Below are 16112 nucleotides of genomic sequence, written 5' to 3' on the forward strand. Positions count from 1 at the left end.
ATGAAGGGTAAATGAGCCACAGAGCATGATGGGAAATGTAGTTTTGTCGCGCAAGGCAAAATGTACACGAACTAAAATGTTGGCCAACACAACTAATTTATGAGTAATAACAATTAGCTTCCGTCATGATTGTTAATTTGGCAACTAGTGGGGGGAAACAGGGTCACAGATACCCTATATATTAAAAAAAGTTTTGACCACAGGTTGAATATAAGGGCACAGTTTATTAAATTCACTCAAAAGACAAAAATACCAATATAGCAGCACTATTTATATCCTTGTATGGTATTTTGACAGGAATTGTATGATTAAATGTAGGCCTTTAATTTATGAATAATTTGTTACAATTATTATTAAAGTAAAACAATATTCTGTGTGCACATTCCCTGAGCTGGAACATCAATTTCAGTTGATAATTTACAATTAATGTATGTATACCTATTAAGAAAGACAAGTAAAATATATTCTTCTTTCTAAATACAGCACCCATGTTGCTATAAAAATATGCAATCACATGAGTCAAAATGAAGAACAGAACAAAATGGGAACAGGATTGGGTTCGAAACTGGTTTCACAATATTTATGCATGTCTAATCAAATAACTCTGAAGGTCATGAATGACTGTAAGACAGATGTGAACAAAAAGGAATTGGCTTTATGCACAGCTGCACTACTTCCTGAACTTCAGCCAGCTCCTTTGTTTCCTGTCTGCCATTATTGGACAAACTGATTAATCGAGGTGTGTCTGATTATTGTTATTGGTCAAGCACACCTGGATTAATCAGTTTGTCCAATAATGGCAGACAGGAAACAAAGGAGCTGCCTGAAGTTCAGGAAGTAGTGCAGCTGTACATAAAGCCCATTGTCTGGAACATGATTAGACACATGACTACAAACTTACAAAACAAAGACACAGACAAGTTTCTATGATCAAAACGCAGTCACAAAAGCAAAAGGTGAGCAGGGAAGTCCATGGTCACATCATCATGATCTAGGAGGATCCAGAAACGTCAGCCTCTATGGGAAATTATAAAAGAAAGGCTTAATATTTGGATTGCAGTTTGGTCGCAAACAAAAACTAGTTCAGAAAAAAATTATTTAGGTAACTGACCTGAATCATTTATCAATTCCATCTCAGAGAGAATCCCTTTCCAGTCTTTGTGTTTCGGGAATTCCACGATCACATCCTCAAATTTGATCTCTAGCCAGTTCAGAGGACAAACCTATTAAAACACTTATTTTTTTTCCAAGAGCAATCATATATACTAAATGTAAATGTACAGTGGATATGTTAAAAATATGAAAGTAGTTTATATATCCTTAAGTTTGTATGAGATTAATACACAGATCTTGCCTTTTACCACGCCCACACTCGTGTGTGTGACATGCTCGCCCCAGTTATGTTTTGGTGTAGTTATGGAAGGTTTCACTCTGACTCTGTCTCCAACCTTGATGTCGACTGAAACTTTTTTTGTTGACAAATCTGAAATAAGTAAAATATTACAGAAAACATTTTCAATTACAAGTACAATCAATGCAAACATTTGCATGGGAAGATTACCTGCACAAGAGCCAGTCACAAGCTCCATTTCTGAAACTAAACCAGTCCAGTTTTTATGCTCAGGGAAATCTGCAGTCAAAGATTCACCCTGAATTTCTGTAGAATTTAAAAAGAAATGATCAAAATCATCATCAACTCCTCAAATATGATACACAGTGAGTCTAAAAAAAACTTTTATCATTTCATTTATTTTTAGTAAAAATCACAATGTTTTGAATATGCATGCATTAATGATTAAATCAAGACAGTCAGTGCACCTACTCTTAACAACACCAATGCTTTTGTGAGTGACTGCTCCCCATTTGTGTGTTGGAGTAACAACAGACGGCCTCACGCGGACTTTGTCTCCAATCTTAATATTGGACTCCAGACTTGAAGATCCTGAAATACAAAGAGTGTTATGAAGATTTGAGACGAGACTTAATAGCTGCTACTTAAATGTCACTGACACACTGTAATGATACTGTGTATTATTACCAAACTCATCATCTTTGGTTACTAGCTCCATTTCAGAGTAAATTTCTTTCCAATTTGCATGTTCAGGGAAGTCAACAATCAGACTATCACATTTGATGTCTAAACAGAGAACAAGTTCATATTGTAAAGCATACACTTGACTGAGGAACACTTAATAATAGATGATTTATTTGAGGGAAAAAACAGGTCTTGCCTTATATCACACTGACATTTTTGTGACAAAGGGGTTGGCGATATGTCCAAAATCAAATATTACAATATGAGTAACTTTATTTCGCGATAACAATATACTGTTTATAACAATATAGATATTTTTGCTTTGAATAAGGTTATGATATCAACATTTTTGATACTATTTAAATTTCATAAATCTTGTCACCAATTTCAATATCACAAAAAAAAGCACTTCTCAAAGCTTACAGAAGACAAGTTAACAGTCAGTGATAAAATAAGAACAAAGAAAATAAATTACAAGAAATAGGACGACAAATTACAATAGGACAAAGACACAAATGAAATAGACCTACCTGAAAAACATCAAGCACTACAAATAAGAAATACTACATAAATTGTATAAAGTAGGCCGAATCAAATGTATAAAAAAACCCTGCATATTCTTCACAATGTTACAAAGAGTTACAAAAGTGATTCAGTCAAGAGTAGTGAGAGATTTTCTCTTTTGTTGTTTGATTAACATTAATGACACAGACCACAGCAGGTATATTCGGCTGCTGTCACTTTAAGATCGAATGCACGGATCCAATATATTGTTACACATGTTTTCTTTCCAAATTGTTTACATTCACTTAAGACATAAATTACTGTGTTTACGGGGATACTTGCAAAGACTAGCATTTTGAAACACAAGTATGTGTATTTAACCATTCAAGCCCAATTGGGCGGCAAAAAGAACTCAGTTCAGTACTCACAGACTTTATGTGCTCGCGTCTCTCAGACAGCTCGTGCAAATGGCGGAATGAGTTCTCTTTCGCTGTTTATTGCACTTCAGGGGTTTAAAATCACTTGTTTTTAATGCTTAAAAACACTTAACGCTTTTAAATGTTTAAAAACGCATGTAAACAATAAGCTTTCGTGACAGTGCAGCACAGCATCGTCACGTGAGAGAGTAACCGTGATAGAGACGATCGTCCAAAATCTCTAAAGGTTGACAAATTTCTACAAGTTAATCGTGTCTACCGGTTGACAAATTTCGACCAGTTAATCGTGTCTTCTGGTATATCGCCCACCTCTGTGACATAAGCACCTCAGTTATGTTTTGGTGTAGTAAAAGAAGCTTTCACTCTGACCTTGTCTCCAACCTTGATGCCAACTGGCGCGTTTATTTTTGACAAATTTGAAACAAGTCAAATGTTACAGTAGGCATATTTCAGAACACAATACAGCATTTAAACTCCAGCGAAGAAAATGTCAGCAGTTATTTGAATGACAATGTCTTTAACTACAGTAGATTACCTGAATCAGCACTGGCCACAATCTCCATTTCTGAAACTATACCAGTCCAGTTTTTTTGCTCAGGGAAATCTACAGTCAAAGACTCACCCTGAATTTCTGCAAACGTAAAACAAACCATTAATATAAAGTATGCTGCCTTTTCTCACTCTTTCAGTGAGCCTACAATCATTTATTTCCCCATTCATAATTTTCAGACATTATCATGACTAATATAAGTGATGAAAGCAATGTCAGACAGTGCTCTTACTTTTAACAACACCAATGCTTTTGTGAGTGACTGCTCCCCATTTGTGTGTTGGAGTAACAACAGACGGCTTCACGCGGACTTTGTCTCCAATCTTAATATTGGATTCCAGACTTGAAGGTCCTGAAATGTCACATGGAAGTATGAGATGAGTGTTTGATGGTTGACTATAATAGATTATTCTCTCATAGATCAAATGTGGTTGTTTTAAACACGTTGTGTGTAGAATCTCTATTTCATATTTCTGCTGGAGCTGCTACTTTTCAAACATGTATTTACCAATCTCATCATCATTAGTTACTCGCTCAATTTCAGAGAGAATTCCTTTCCAGTTTGCATGTCCAGGGAAGTCAACAACCAGACTGTCATCGCCTTTAATGTCTAAACAGAACAAGTTTATATTGTAACACATGTACTCGAGTGAGGATATTTTGATAATGAATGATTTGTGTAAGGAAAATTGTATAGCTCTTGCCTTTTACCACACCCACACTCTTGTGTGTGACGTTTCTACCCCAGTTATGTTTTGGGGTAGTAACAGAGGGTTTTACTCTGACTCTGTCTCCAACCTTGATCTCGACTGAAGCGTTATTTGTCAACAAATCTGAAACAAGCAAAATATTACAAACTGCTCGATGCAATATGTAACAGTTTGATGTTCTACATGTTTCTGCATGCGTTTGTGTCATGAATACAGTAGATTACCTGAACCAGCACTGGTCACACGCTCCATTTCGGAAACTACACCAGTCCAGTTTTTCTGTTCGGGGAAATCTACAGTCAAAAACTTGCCCTGAATTTCTGCAGAAGTAAAAACAACAACAACAAAAATTAATATACACTATGTCCCATTTTCTCACTCTGTAGTACTATGGGTATTCAGTGATACGGCAACATATATTTTCATTATTTCACTTATTGTGCAAATGGCAGGAATTTTCAAGCCTAATATAAATTATCAGATAAATATCAGTCAATGCTCTCACTTTTAACAACACCAATGCTAATGCAAGTAACCGATCCCCATTTGTGTGTTGGAATAAGAACAGACGGCTTCACACGGACTGTGTCTTCAACTTTAATATCAAATGGAGGACTATTTGTTGACAAATCTGAAACTGAAAGAAAAGGATTACATAAAACATTTCATCACTCATAAGTTCACTTAGAGGCAAAAATGAATGAATTAATTAATACATTTACCTTTATCAATTGTTTTGTTTGTTTCCTCCATGCAAGTAGTCTTCAGTCTCTCAGTAAGTTCAAATACAAGTTTGTTTATGTCCTCAAAAGAGCAGCACGGCTGAAATGAGAGACTGGGAAACACATCAGATCCAGATGAAGAGGACATAGACTCATAATTCTGTGGGGGTAAAATATTTGTTTTAAATTAATTCATAAAACTTTCAAAAGGACTGGCAATAGTCACACTTTTATCAATGTCAAATATTTGAACAGTCCTTTATGTCTTATAACGCAGACTCTGAATAAATAATCACATTGCTTATGGTGGTTACCTGAAGAAAGTGGATGTTGTCATCTGTCTCTAGAAGTGTCTCTAGGACTCCTTCCCTCTTCTTCAGCTCAGTAATTTCACCCTCAAGCTTCTCTTGTAGTTTTGCACCTTGGTCCAGATCAGCCTTTTCTTGAGCTTTTATCTTTTCAATCACTTCTTTACCTCTTTTCTCAATAAATGTGGCCAATTCAGTAAAGTCTCTCGTACAGTTTTTCACAGCCTCCTTTGCAGAATCCTGAGGAGAACCAAAGCAAAGGAAAATATTATCTCTTAAATGTTGTTTGTTTACAATGACAAGATCCATCACCCCAGTAATTAACCCTGGTATCAGCTGATTAACGCACAATCGTTAAGTTGAAATGTTAAAGTTATTTGCACCAGAACTTACTGAATGGGATGTGATGTCCATTTTCATCTTCTGCAGGTCTTTCTCTTTCGCATGGATTGTCTGCTTGACTTTTGTCTGAGTGGCTGTGAGTTTCATCTAAGGACAAATCCATCACAGTCTGTTTAATCTCACTTAAAACATTTGTGAATAGCATTTTATAAGTGGGTTAATTAACGAGTCATTAAAGAAAGAAAAAAAATGATGGACATCTTCACCTGTTTCTCATCGCGCTCTATTGTAGATGGCACTGTGTCATGGCCTTTATGGTCATCCATTAAGCAGTGCATGCAGACACAAACCTGGTCTGTTCTACAGTAAACCTCAAGGAGCTTGTCATGTTTGGAGCATATTGGCATGACGGTAGCTTTCACCAGCTTGTGTTTCTTCAGGGCTGGAACATTATAGTGTGGATGTACGTGTATTTCACAGTAAGAGGCTCGACACTCCAGACAAGACTTGACAGCTTTGAACACTTCATCAGCGCAGAAATCACATGCAATATCTCCAGGTCCAGCAAGACTTTGAGCAGCCTCTGACATAAGTAGCTTTGTTCGTAGCCTCAGTTTCTCCATTATTTCAGCAAGTATTGTATTTTTGTTGAGTGGAGGCTTTGAATTGAAGGCATGTCTGCACTGTGGACATTTATAGGTCTTTTTAGGATCCGGTGTAGTCCAGCATTCATTAATACAGCTCGTACAGTAACTGTGTCCACACGGAATTGTCACGGGATCGTTCAGCAAGTCCAAACATATCGAGCAGCTGTACTGGTCTTGATCATCTCCGAGTATAGCCTCTGCCATTTTGCTGACAACACGTTCCGAGACACTGCAAAATATTTGTTTTGATGTTGTCGATTCAAAAAAGCGTGTGTATCAAAGACCCACTTAAGTTAGAAAAGTTGTGTTGTGAAATCTAAAAAGAGAGAGTGAAAGTGAAAGTAAAGAATTGGTGTAACACGTAGGCTACCGTGATACAATTTAATAATAATAATCGTGAAATAGCCTACACAAAACAACACAAATACAGTTTAAAAACAGAATTGAAAAAAAGTATGTATTTACCTTATGACAATCCGTCGTGTGCTTCGTAGTATGGTGACAGACCACGGTCAAATAATTCTGACCTTTGGTCTATTTTACAGCTTGTTTGTTGAACGTTTGTCACAATTTTATTGCGTATGAAATTTATTATTTAGAAATAGTCTTCATTTCAGATATAAATAGGAAGAAAGAAAATAATAAGATTCGAAAAATAAGATTCGAGGCTACTGTGTAAACGTAGGCTAATGAGTGCGTGTGTCCTTTAGTGTGTGGGTTTTCGCCCTCCACAACCACTAGATGGAGACAACGAATAGTAATAGACAATAATGAATCTAGATTCGGTTTCAATCTGTTATGTGACGATAACTTTCTTCTTATTTTAGAGCAAGGATGCCCAATCCTGCTCCTACCGATCAACTGTCCTCCATAGTTCATCCCCAACCCTAATCAAACACACCTGTGACCTGCCTTTAATTTTCAAGTGATTCTAAAGACTTTATAGGTTGCTTCGGGTGTGTTTGATTAGGGTTGGAGATTAACTGTGCAGGACAGTCGATCAGCAGGGGCAGGATTGGGCACCCCTGTTTTAGAGTAGCCTACGGTCAAATAAGCAGACATTAAAACGAATGTAAATCCTTTGACACCATCATTAGTCTTATCAACATTGATCTTGAGACAAATTCTCTCCAAGATTCAATGTTTTCTAATAAGCCAGTCACCTGATTTAAAGAGGTGGTAAAATGCCATTTTCACAAGATTTATGTTAGAATCTGCGATTACTTCACGCAGACACACTAAAATGACAGAAACTGTTCTGCCTTTAATGCCTTTAACGGAGTCAGAAAAAGATGGAGAGACTCAAGAAGAAGTGACAACATGTAGAATGCAACAGGACGTCTCTGAATGGTTAGTTGATGAATTTATGTTGATGTGGAGTTAACTATCTTCAATTAGCATATTCTGTCTATAGATCGCTCGTATAGGAACTGTTATGAGATGCACACAGAGTGACTTTCTATTGCTTGTGAAAAGATGCTAAAGTTTGAGCTGACTCGCAAATGTACTCTTATACAATAACTTTTCCTCTTCTCAACATGGACTGTGTGTTCCCGGGGGCGGGGTTTAAGTACATTTTAGGCTTGCTGATGTCACTAACCCGTGAGGAATGTTGTGTAGTCTCTACCAGCTGTTTGTTGTAGTCCTTTTCTTTAAAAGCAAATATCTTCCTTTGCTTTGAACTTCGAGCGTTGTAACTTTGCAGATGTTGTTTATGCTCAAACAGCAACATTACACACTAACTAAAGTTAGAAAAGTGAAATCATACTCAACCACCCCTTTAAGTGGACTGAACTATTGTCAGCAAAATGGAGTCACAAAGGGGTAGTCCACCAAAAAATTAAAATTCTGTTAATTCCACTCTCGTTACGTTCCAAACCCGTGAGACTTTCTTTCATCTTTAGAACACAAATGAAGATGAAGATCTTTTTGATGAAATCTGAGAGATTTCTGTCCCTCCATTGACAGTCTATTTAACATACTTTGACGCTTTAAAAAGTTCATAAAGAGATCATAATACTAATCCATGAATTGAGTGTTTTAGTTAAAATTTTCTGAAGAGACACGATGGCTTTAAATGATGAACAGATTGAAAATAATATTTTTTCACAAATAAACATTCATCAAATCACACATAATTTGTGGTAAACAAGCTCAAGCATGTTCGCTTGTCGTGCGAGAACCAATGAGGTTCATTCTCGTGTGTTATGCAGCACGTTTGAGATTCCGCAAGAGGTTTGTTCTCACAAGTCAAGCAGGTTCGGTTGAACTTGTTTATGTTCGCTGATCAATGTTTATATGAATAAAAGTCTAAATTCAATCTGTTCATCCTATAAAGCGATCGTGTCTCTTCAGAAAATTTGGACTAAACCACATGATTCATATGGATTCATTTTTCTGTCAAAGTGGTAGTTGCGTAGCTGCCAATGGAGGGACAGAAATCGCTCAGATTTCATCATAAAAAAACGTAATTGTTCCGAAGATGAATGAAAGTCTTGCAGGTTTGGAAAGACATGAGGGTGAGAAATTGATTTGTAATTTTTATTTTTAGGTGAACTATCCCTCACTGTTTATGAGGAACACAAATTCACCACAAACTGGCAAAAAATTGGCAGACTGGCCTTTTGATTGAAATTAAAACAATTTAGGGAGTACTAGAGACAAAACTATGTATAGCAATGAAAGTCAAAGCTCACTTCTTCAGAATATATGGAAAACCATGAATCATGTGATTGTTTTTACTGCCAGACCATGGAAGGCAGACAGCTATGTATTTTCCAGTGCCCCTGCCAAATTAACTAAATACTTATAATAAAATACTACTTGCCATGTTGTACTTTTAATTCACAGGGGTATTATTTTCCTTTAGCATTCGGGCAAAATTATGTGCAGAATTTCTATACTATCATTTGAAAAACGGTTAACTTCATCCTTACAGTAGCAGAACTGTAAAAGTGAATGCACAAAATATTGAAAATATGTGGTCAAAAATAAAGTTTAAACTTAGCATTATTATATAGGCTAATGAATCTGCTTTTATTTTATTTACTTAAATCATTCGAATTGACAAAGGGCAGTGGCGCAGTGACATATTTTTTTTATCTTTAGTTTATTTCCACAAATATAAAATATATACAAGAAAATACAGTTACAATGCAGCAATAAAATGATAATTTATACATTTTAAAGAAGAACATTTTCTTGCTAGATAGGATAAGCAATTCCACAATTTAATGCCCCTAAATCTTATTGAGTATTGACCAGTGAGAAATTTAGAAAGATGAAAATCTGAAGATTGACGAATTAAATGACAGTGAACCTGTGAATTTACTTTAAAATACATCTGAAATTGCTCTGGAATGTTACCTTCACTTGAATATATTTAATAAATGAAAACACATACTTGAGAAACATTAATATCATAAATAGTTTTTTGAAGAGTATAGGAAAAGTGCTCGCCCTAAACTATACAATATGAGAGATACAGATAAATTAAACATACATTAGTATAAGCAATAAGACCATCATTTACATTCTTAATCACTTAATAAAAATTTGAGTGAGAGAGAACAAAGGTTGTGTCATCTGCAGACATTATTGGAGTAAGAATATTTGAAACACAAATCATTTATATAAATAAGAAATAGGGTCCAAGAATGGACCCCTGAAGAACCCCATAATCTTACATTGAATAGCAACCCTTAAAGCAAACAAACTGTCTTCTATTTTTTTTAAATGATGTACCATAATTAGCTTTTCCAATAAAGTATAGGCTAATGATTAACCGTATGTATCAAACGCTTTTGACAGATACAAATACTAGGCCTACAAGTACATTTGGTTTTCAAGTGCAAGGCAATAAAAATAAGCTGAAACCCATGTAGGCTATATTGTGCAAATATAGGCACATTATAACAACAACATTTATTTCTAGCACTGTCTTCAATTTACTTTCAATAAAAAGTGGATCTTTCAAATGTTAATTGATTTTCTGAATGTCATTTCTGGGATGCAGTGAATGTCGGAGAAATGGCACCAATAAATAACTCAGTGTGTATAGTCTACTTTGTCAAATCATAAATTCGTGCATGTCCATTTGATTTTTAAGATTCCTCAAAAACAAGATGTGCATTGTTGAAGTTGGGGCCCATGGGTAGAATCACAGACGCTTTTGTTCGGGGCTCCCCGTTCCTGCGATGGCCTGCTGTCGATCAAAATGCAAAAGCGTCCGCCCCCATCGGCCCTTTCACTGCTGCAGCTGGCTGCCTCTTGCTGCTTGCCGTATGCTATGCTCACTGCAATCTGTGCTGGTGAGGCCGAAGGAGCTGCAGCTTCAGTATTAAACCAGGCCTACGAAACGCTTATGACGCTCGCCACCAAAAAAACACGAGGTAAGTCTTAGCCTACTGGGATGTGCGATTTAAATAAAATATATATTATGTAGCCGCGCCGCTTTAGAAGATCTCGATCCGCGATGGTTAAATGCGCGGTCGATTTCGAAAAGCGGCATGTTTGCGGAAGTGACCGTGCGGTCCATGTTTAGCCGCCCCTGTTATTTGCCTTTACATGTCATGTGTGTTTTCGAAGTATATATTTCACTCTCATGTGCATTTTGTCGACACGGTAAACGTGTGGAAAAGTTGAAGATGCTGTTTGGGTTGGCCGTAAACGAGGCGAAGTTGACTAGCCAGCGGACCCGTTTGAAAAATCAAAATGGCTTCCATCTTTGTCGTCTCAGCAGAGAGGTTTATACCTTTGTTTCCCCGTCTCGCATGTCAGGGAGTCTGTGAGTAACCTCCTTTTTATATACATTTAGTGGATTATTGTTTATCGAATCTTCGTATTAAGAGTTTGGGTGTTTATTTCACTGGTTTTTTATTTATTTTGTTACTTACCCAGTAGCGCACTTTTGACCACGTCAGTGCGGTGGGGGAGGGGAAGTGAGTCTGTCTGGGTGGAGCCTGTATGATACGTTCACTGTGGATGAATTACCCATTGCCCCCTTCGCTGTAAGTTTGTAGCTTAGACTCCAGCTACTGGAAGGATTGCTTTTTTTTTGTAACATGTTTCTTTTGATTAATTTTGTGTCACAACTTGCAATGTAGAATAAGAATGTCAGTTCTGTAGAATACCTTAACTCTTATGCATAAGGGCAAATTAAGATCTTCTGAAAATCTTTCTAGATATAGAGTGCAGCAGGGATAACACATTTTTGTAGGCCAGCCCAGAAGTTAGCATCACCCTGTACCATTGACAAAAAAAAAAAAAACATGTAGGATTTTTTACATTGACAATTTGGTTAATTGCAAAAAATAAGCTTTGTAATGAACAAAATTGAATGATTTTTCTCATCCGTTTTGTTCATCATAAACATCACAAATCTATTATTCTTTCCAAATCTACAATTTGGAAAGTTTGAGATAGAATAGTTGAGTATAAATACAATGAGGCTGTAAAAGCGGTAGATGAGTTTTCCCAGTTTGACATGAAAGAAAGACCTCTGGAGACCCACTTGCTAGCAACCACCTTTTTCAAGGCATATAAAAGCATAAAAATCAGGAGTGGGGTATTTCTGGTGTAGGCTATTTTAATGTCATAGAATAAAACATGAATGAAGATATCTTGAGTTTTTTTTTATCAGACTTTTTGGTATTTATCCAAAAACCTTTTGACTTTGGGATGATGGAATCAGAGGTTAAAAAAATGCTAACTCGTTTCTGGGTTTTAGGACTCATTCCTGCAGCACTCTCTATTACATATAAACAGAATACAGTGCTGGTGTACGAAATGTTGGTTGTAGTTTTAGTTGCAGTGGATGTGTGTCAGCTTGCACTCTGGTCTTTTTTTCAACAGTGCTGGGATGTCACCCATGCTTCAGGTAGGCAAACCACCATGCCATTAATATATCTGGTTAACAATGTGGTTATGGGTTTAAAGTTCTTGTGTGTGATCTTGGTAACTGTCAAGCAAATCATCTCCATTATGTTAAGTCATCCCTCTTAACATGAAATGACTTTGCAATTTATGTGGTGGATTTTTGTGTGTGCTTGCACTCAATGAATTTGTTGGTTTGCTTGTTTTGCATAGAGTTTGATGTGTAAAATGTAACTCATTACCATTGTTTAGCTTTCGTCTTATGTCTTCCCCACCTCTCACCTACCCACCAGTATTTGACAAAAGTAGCTGATCAGAGGTCCCTGTGCCCCCTCCCTTCTCCTCACTACATACATACACACATGCTCACAAACACTGTCGGCCAAGAGCTGGTGTGATGACAGATAATGTGCTTTGTCATGCTGGTTGGTGTCATGTGTTTTTCCTATACTGGATGCATGTTTGTTACTTTTAGGCTCCTGTAACCCTGGTTGGCTGGCCACGGAGACAGGGACTCCTCGTCTCAGTACTGTGGCTCTCCACATTAGACTTTCTGTTTGGGGTATCTACTTTCACCTCCATTTTTATTCATATTCAAAGGCTTGAAGCATAATTCCAACATTTTGTTAGCTAAATCTAGTGTAGATTACTTTCTTCTTTTAAAAAAAGAGAACAAGATCCTCATCATGGGCAAATATCTACATTACAAAATGCATTTTTCATATTTAAGGTGGCTGTGGATTGACCATGAATGTAAGATGTGATCTGTGGCCTCAAAAATATTCTAAATGTAGGAGTTTGTTGCATTTTAATTAATTTTCAATTAAACTCAAGCATTTAGTTGATCCATAGTTTATTAGGCTCTACTCATCAAGATTTAATTTAGAATATAATATATTATTCTAAAATGCAAGTAATTAATCATATATTAGTTAATTATCCTTTATTTATATATACCCACTGCACATTTTTATAATATTTAGGTGTTCTAAGAGAATATTTTCACTTTGGATTTGTTGTTCGTATGTTTTTGTTAAGGCTGAGTTTCATAGAATGATGCTTCTTGAATTTATCCTTTGTCATTGACATTTCTATTGGTTAGTTGTCAAAAAGTATCGACTTCGGTACCAAGTCTGTACTGAAATTTAAATATTGTGATGCTTTGAGCGCTGTTGAGCAGAATCATAAATGCCTCTGATTGGCCACTGTGTTCACGCGCTCATCAGATATGTCCGCTCTGTGATTGGCTACAATGATCAGGGCACGGGAGCGCTTGAGAGCACACGGAAGTGTTTTAAAAAGCAGGAGCGATTGAAACCGGTCGGCTGATGAAATCCTGCTTTTAAACGCTCCCGTCTGTTATGTGTAAGCGCTCGGTGAACATTGATGTATATTTACAACTTGTTTTTCAAGTGCTGATCATTGTAGCCAATCACAGACATCTGATGAGCGCGTGAGTACAATGGGCAATCACAAATGTTTTACGAGTCACATTTGTTAAATTTCAGTATCGACTTTTTCTGACAACTCCACTATTGGTTATATATTATAGTTCTGATATTGTCTTGACTTAATTCCCTAAACATGAGTGGATAAATGTGAACTGACCATCACTCTTCTGTTTTTTTTTTTTTTTTTTTTTGTCTCTTGTCTGTAGGCTAAACATGTTCTCCAAGGGCACCAAGCGTAAATTTTCCGATGGTGGTGAAGAGATATCCGAAGAAGGCCTGGTAGGTGCCAGGGTGGCATCCTCGTACAGTTTGCAGCGGCAGTCGCTGCTGGACATGTCCCTCATTAAGCTGCAGTTATGCCACATGCTGGTGGAGCCCAACCTCTGCCGCTCGGTTCTCATCGCCAACACGGTCAGGCAGATTCAGGAGGAGATGACCCATGATGGCAGCTGGCATATGGTCACTGAAGCATTCTGCAATGCAGGCCAGAGCCCCTCTGAGCGTTTGGTGGCCACTGAGGTCCTTTGCAGGTCACGGGAGCAGGATGCAGAACCTAAGGTCTTTTCTGTCATCAGCTACGAAGGTTGCCGTGAAGAGGAGGTGGTCGCTGATGAAACACTGTGCTCCGTTTCAGTTAGAGATACTGTTTCTAATGTCTACCTGGCAGGGCGTATGGGCCAGTGCTGGGAGAAGAATGAGCTCAGTGGCATAGAGAGGGATGAAGAGGTCCTTGAAGACTCTAGACTTGGTTCAGGAGAAGATGAGGAGATCAACACCGAGGATGAGGCTTCCACTGAGGGCCCTAAGACCATTGGACAAGTTTTTGGGACATTTGAAATAAAAAACGGTTCACCGGGTCCAGACTCTGCTCTTGAGGAGCTTTTCTCCGATGTGGACACCTCCTACTATGATCTGGACACCATGCTGACTGGCATGCAGAGTGCACCCAAAATGGGCCCTTATGACCTCCTTGACAGCTTGGGACCTTCACACGGTTCCCCTTCCATAGTGTCAACACCGAACTGTCGTTCTGATCTCAATGAACTGGATCACATCATGGAAATCATTGTGGGTTCTTAGGTTAGAGCTTATTCAGAGACTTACACGCTTGTCTTAATGTCAATGGCTTTTCTGTTCCTTATGGAATGCAAGTAAAGTCTGGAGTCCTTTCAGGGAAAAGAGTTGATGTCTTGTGAAGGATGGCCTTGATTTTATGAGCTGACCATAGTCATATTATTTGCATACCCTTTGTATGTTTTAATAATTTTTTTCTGTATTTGTCTGTCCAGACATGGGTTTTTATTTTATTTTTTAATTTAATTTATTTGTTATACTCATGACACTACAGAGAGCAGAACAAGATGTATACAAACGTTGTAAAGCTTGGGATATTTTCATAAGAAGACAAAAGATTGTCTAAAATGTGTACATAAATATATATTTTTTACAATAGATTCTTCTTGTAATATGTTACTGTACATTATGTACATGTTCTGCAGATTGATTTTAAACGAAGAGATTAGATTCTTATGTGCAACAACTCAACTTTTCTGTTTATCAAAATCCATAAACTGAAGGAACTTAATTCAATACAACAGTATGCAAAAAAAAGCACCAAATATACATATACAATGATGCATGTTTTATGTTTATGTGCTTGTTTGCACAAAGTATTTTTTTTTCCTCTCAAGGTTTGATTGCAGTTGGCTGTCAATCAGCTCAGCCGTAGGTTTTGTTTGTTGTTAGACGTCAACGTTCTTATATTTTGTCTAATCAACAAATGAAGTTTAATGGGGCCAACCCATTCTATATTATGACTTAATTTATTTAATTTATTTACTGCAAATGGCGAGTATTGGCTGTGGTCAAACTCAGGGTGGCTTTTTAACTCTATGGGGACTGATTGACCAAAGCCTTTTGCTCATAGTAAATCGGTCTCAGAATTAGTGCTTTGTAAGTTGATTTGCACCAATCATTGGTTTAAGTATTGATTTTAAGCAAGTTAACTGTTTTAATATGGGTGAATGGCTTAAGTATATCTGTCTTTTAGTCCTCTAGACCCCTCATAATGAGAAGACATGTGTCTAGTTCTATGCATTGAGTGTCATAACACTTTCTATGTATGAAGTGTTTAAAATGCATTTAGTACAGTATTCTTTTTTATACTTCAGAATCAGTCAGCAAGAGATGGTTTTATTTTACCCAACATTTTCCTGTTGTTACATATATATTATTTGGTTTTGCATAAACTATGTTTGTGCAAATTATAGGTTATTACATTTTGATAATTGTGTTCTTCTACATTGTCTCACTTAAATTCTAAGAGGATTTTTTTATTGTATGATCTTAAACTAGTATAGAGTATAAACATTTTATATGAGCATTGTAGCTTTTTTAACGTTTTTTAATAAAAGGTACATCTTATAAAAACAATTCTGTGTGTTTTTTTTTATGTTAATTATAATTTTAATTAATAGTGTAACTATTAAGCTGCTGTCATAGTCATCAACGCCTGTAGCTGTAGACGAGCAC

General features: G+C 36.8%; 2 protein-coding genes across 17 annotated transcripts; one reads left to right on the plus strand and one right to left on the minus strand.

The window, feature by feature from the left end:
* Positions 1-204: 204 nt before the first annotated feature.
* Positions 205-7168, minus strand: LOC306983306 (uncharacterized protein). 4 transcript variants are annotated; one of them, XM_079583579.1, is made up of 17 exons: positions 6721-7168; positions 5875-6484; positions 5660-5755; positions 5273-5506; positions 4959-5118; positions 4742-4873; positions 4461-4556; positions 4231-4359; positions 4035-4136; positions 3759-3878; positions 3512-3607; positions 2039-2137; positions 1823-1942; positions 1562-1657; positions 1355-1483; positions 1112-1201; positions 205-1017 (listed from the first exon to the last, which is right to left on the minus strand). In XM_079583579.1, exons 2-17 carry the CDS (start codon positions 6457-6459, stop codon positions 992-994), a joined length of 2310 nt encoding a protein of 769 aa, XP_079439705.1. In that variant the 5' UTR covers positions 6460-6484; positions 6721-7168; the 3' UTR covers positions 205-991. The 4 variants fall into 4 exon arrangements, with proteins under 4 accessions (XP_079439705.1, XP_079439704.1, XP_079439707.1 ...); XM_079583578.1 differs by having other exon boundaries at positions 5875-6571; positions 6721-7167; XM_079583581.1 differs by lacking the exon at positions 2039-2137.
* Positions 7169-10240: 3072 nt separating this feature from the next.
* Positions 10241-16005, plus strand: cdca4 (cell division cycle associated 4). 13 transcript variants are annotated; one of them, XM_079583590.1, is made up of 6 exons: positions 10360-10646; positions 10896-11041; positions 11155-11264; positions 12109-12133; positions 12605-12691; positions 13787-16005. In XM_079583590.1, the coding sequence occupies exon 6, from the start codon at positions 13794-13796 to the stop codon at positions 14658-14660; it is 867 nt and encodes a 288-aa protein (XP_079439716.1). In that variant the 5' UTR covers positions 10360-10646; positions 10896-11041; positions 11155-11264; positions 12109-12133; positions 12605-12691; positions 13787-13793; the 3' UTR covers positions 14661-16005. The 13 variants fall into 13 exon arrangements, with proteins under 13 accessions (XP_079439719.1, XP_079439716.1, XP_079439713.1 ...); XM_079583591.1 differs by having other exon boundaries at positions 10398-10646; positions 11158-11264; XM_079583583.1 differs by lacking the exon at positions 12605-12691 and having other exon boundaries at positions 10550-10646.
* Positions 16006-16112: the final 107 nt, after the last annotated feature.

This window comes from Phoxinus phoxinus (genome assembly GCF_949152265.1).
Source record: "Phoxinus phoxinus genome assembly, chromosome: 16".
NCBI classification, from domain to species: Eukaryota; Metazoa; Chordata; class Actinopteri; order Cypriniformes; family Leuciscidae; genus Phoxinus; species Phoxinus phoxinus.